The 3,145-nt window shown below is 33.0% G+C and overlaps 1 protein-coding gene across 1 annotated transcript; it reads right to left on the reverse strand.

The window, feature by feature from the left end:
- Window positions 1–1,292: 1,292 nt before the first annotated feature.
- On the reverse strand, window positions 1,293–2,657 carry LOC110634900 (ervatamin-B). Its single transcript, XM_021784051.2, has 2 exons — window positions 2,179–2,657; window positions 1,293–2,007 (listed from the first exon to the last, which is right to left on the reverse strand). The coding sequence occupies exons 1-2, from the start codon at window positions 2,627–2,629 to the stop codon at window positions 1,433–1,435; spliced, it is 1,026 nt and encodes a 341-aa protein (XP_021639743.2). The 5' UTR covers window positions 2,630–2,657; the 3' UTR covers window positions 1,293–1,432.
- Window positions 2,658–3,145: the final 488 nt, after the last annotated feature.

Here is a 3,145-nt window from a genome sequence, read left to right on the forward strand (position 1 = left end):
TTAATTTTTTTATTTTATTTTTTTATTGCTTTTCGTGGTTTTATTAGATATTTCAATCGAAATTAAGAAATTTATTGAAAAAATTGTAAGAAATTTAATCATGGGTGAAAATTTGTGTTTGTAATTTTTTGTTTTGAAATTACCTGATTTTTGTTAATGGTTGGTTTTTATGTTGACTCAATTAAAGTTGTAGAAGTTTTTATTCTATAAATTGGAGTTTAAGGATAATATTGTTATAATATTTTAAGCTAAGAGATAATAAATGAAATTAATTTTGATATTTATTTAAAAAAATTATATCTATGGGCTAAATTAAATTAGAATAGACTTGAAAATAATAATTCTAACATAAGAAGATTAAAATTAAAATAGTTTCGATTCAATTAAATTTAACTATCGAAACTTATTTAATTTTTTAATAATCGATTTTTGACTTGAAACCGATCAACTGTTTTCCATCCCATTCTCATCTAATTAATTTAAATAAAATTTTAACAGGTTTTTAAAATTTTAAATTAAATCATTCTAATTCCGGACCGTTCCGGTTTTGAACCCTCCTAGGCCTGCTCTAGCTCGAAGTCATTTTTCACGTAAACATGGAATAGTCCCACTAGTGCTGAATAAAAGAACGTAAATAAAATTTGTGCATTATATTTAGTACTCAATAAGGCTATATGATTTGTTTTTTTCCGTCGTCTTGAATCAAAGATTTGATCTATTTACACAAAAAGAAACAAGAAATCTAGACCCAATTAATTAGGATTTCATCAGCTTTGGTTAATTAGCTTCATAAGTTATACTAAGTAGTTTTTCTGTTTGGTATATCAAAATATTAACTATACATGTGATATGTAGTTTTCTTCTTTAATTTTTAATAATATTTATTTTTTTAGATTTTTTTTTGTTTATAGATAAAACATACACATTCGAGTCAATGATAAGAATGGACCGCTATTAAAATCATGACAATTTTAACAGAATTCTTATTCTTTTATAACTCACTCACACACATACACTCTGTATGAGAATTTTAATTTTTTTTTTAAATTTGATTTTAATATGAGTTGAACTACTTTATTAACGTATGGATTGTGTTATATTAATAAAAAATTATTAATTATTAGTACGTCTGTGTTGATGCCGTCATTAGGATATATTGCTCTAATAACATTTAATTTGTTAGCTATGCATTAAATAAGTTGGACATTAAACAATATATCAATAATCAAGTGATAAGAAATCAACTTCCAATCTTAGTAAGGCTGGGTTTATATATATATATTTTGCTTTCAAAAAAAAGGGCATTAGATAGTTCTTTGACTGTTGAAGCCAAGTGACACAGCCGTCTTTTGGCCATTTTATTATATAAATATATAATATATGTAACTAAGTAGGCCAAAACATGATCTTAATTCATGTGTTGAGGAGAGGATTAATCAATGGTAGGATATGAAGCTCGCATTGCAATGCCACATAGACCTTCTCTGGCATAGACATCTCTCTCAAGCTTCATGTAGCCATTTTCTCCCCAGTTGACACCCCATGAGTTCTTGATGAGCCAGTACTTGGAACCATACTCCGCGCTTGTCCCATACCCAACCAGAGTAACAGCATGGTTTAGTCGAGTCCCACAATCCCCATTGAACACCCCCCCACTGTAAAGCTTGAAGGTACTTGCATCGATGGCCACTGAGACAGGTTGGTTCGCTACTGCCATTTTTAGGTAGCTCTCGTCGTTGCTGGGTACGTTTCGATAACCAGTTATCTTTGCAGCAGAGTTGCTCGCTGTCCCACTATTGCACATTCCTTGCACTTGATTGTAGGGGTAATCATCTTCTGAGACGATGCCTTGGTTTTGTATTATGTATTCGAAAGCGTTAGTCATCCAACCGCCACCACAGCCATTATTATTACTCACACAATCCACTAATTGTTGCGCAGAAAGGGACACGCCGTTGCGAATTATTCCTTCCACGGCTCCTACGGATGAAAATGCCCAACAACAACCTGAAGTGCAATAATACAAATGAAAATTACAGGTTAGTTACTATTAAATTTTGGGCCCAGAGACTTTGAATGAATATTAGTATAAAATTCACTTTAATGGTTATAATCATCCAAGTTGGATTCTTTCCTCACGTTCCTTAATAAAAGGAAAGAAAATATCTTAATTCTTACCACATTGTTGTTGGTTCTTGACGGATGTGACAACTCCTTCGACTTCCCTCCAGTCTTTGTTTTCTGGCACTTCATCAGCCTGGTCTGCATATTTGAATGGTGTTGTTTTATTTGTTTTTGGGAGTGAGGGCATCCTGTATCCAGTGTAGGTAGCTAAGAATTCTTCATCAGTTAAGTCTGCAAATATATTGAGACTCAACTGATACGTCTTATTGATTGCGTTACTGTTGAAATTTTCGATGAATTCCAAGTTGGTCTTGAATATCTGAAATCGCCTCTCTTTCTCTGCATTGTCCTGATAATTTCGTCCATGGTGCGCCATCCATTGTTCGTGCTTCTGAGTAATGGCATCTTCATCTATGAATGGTCGTCCAGACATGGATTGAGTTGCCCATGTCCCTAACATCATCAACACATTGATCAAAACTTTTGCTTGGAGGGAAAGAGCCATGGTTTAATTAATTAATTTGCAAATAGGAAATGGCTTGGTTTTGCTTTTTTGTGCATTGAACCTACGTATATATAGAGGACATGAATTGGTTCACATACAAAGCTTAGCTGGCATGCATCCTCTAACGTCCTCATTGGGTTGGACGGATTTTCTTCCCAATATTAATATGAAATATCTAGCCTGTTCAGATTTAGAGTCTCCATTTCTCTACTTCCCTCGCTAAGAAAACAAAAAACGACGAGCCGAACTTGACTGGCCAAGTCAAAGCGGCGTCAACTATCCAACTCAAATTTGCAACATTATTCACTCGCAAATCATGGCTTCAAAGTACAATCTTAAATCAATCACTTGCACCATTTTTTTTCTGTAATTTAATTAATCAGCTGTGTGATTGTAGGGTTTTTAATGCTCTGCCCAAATTTTTCAATAATATAAATAAACAGCGTTTGTGTAATTTCATAAAAGAAAATTCAAGTCATGAAAGAAAAATGGCGTTTGAGGAAAGCAAAGTTGGGT

This window comes from Hevea brasiliensis, chromosome 18, assembly GCF_030052815.1.
Source record: "Hevea brasiliensis isolate MT/VB/25A 57/8 chromosome 18, ASM3005281v1, whole genome shotgun sequence".
In the NCBI taxonomy this organism is placed as follows: Eukaryota; Viridiplantae; Streptophyta; class Magnoliopsida; order Malpighiales; family Euphorbiaceae; genus Hevea; species Hevea brasiliensis.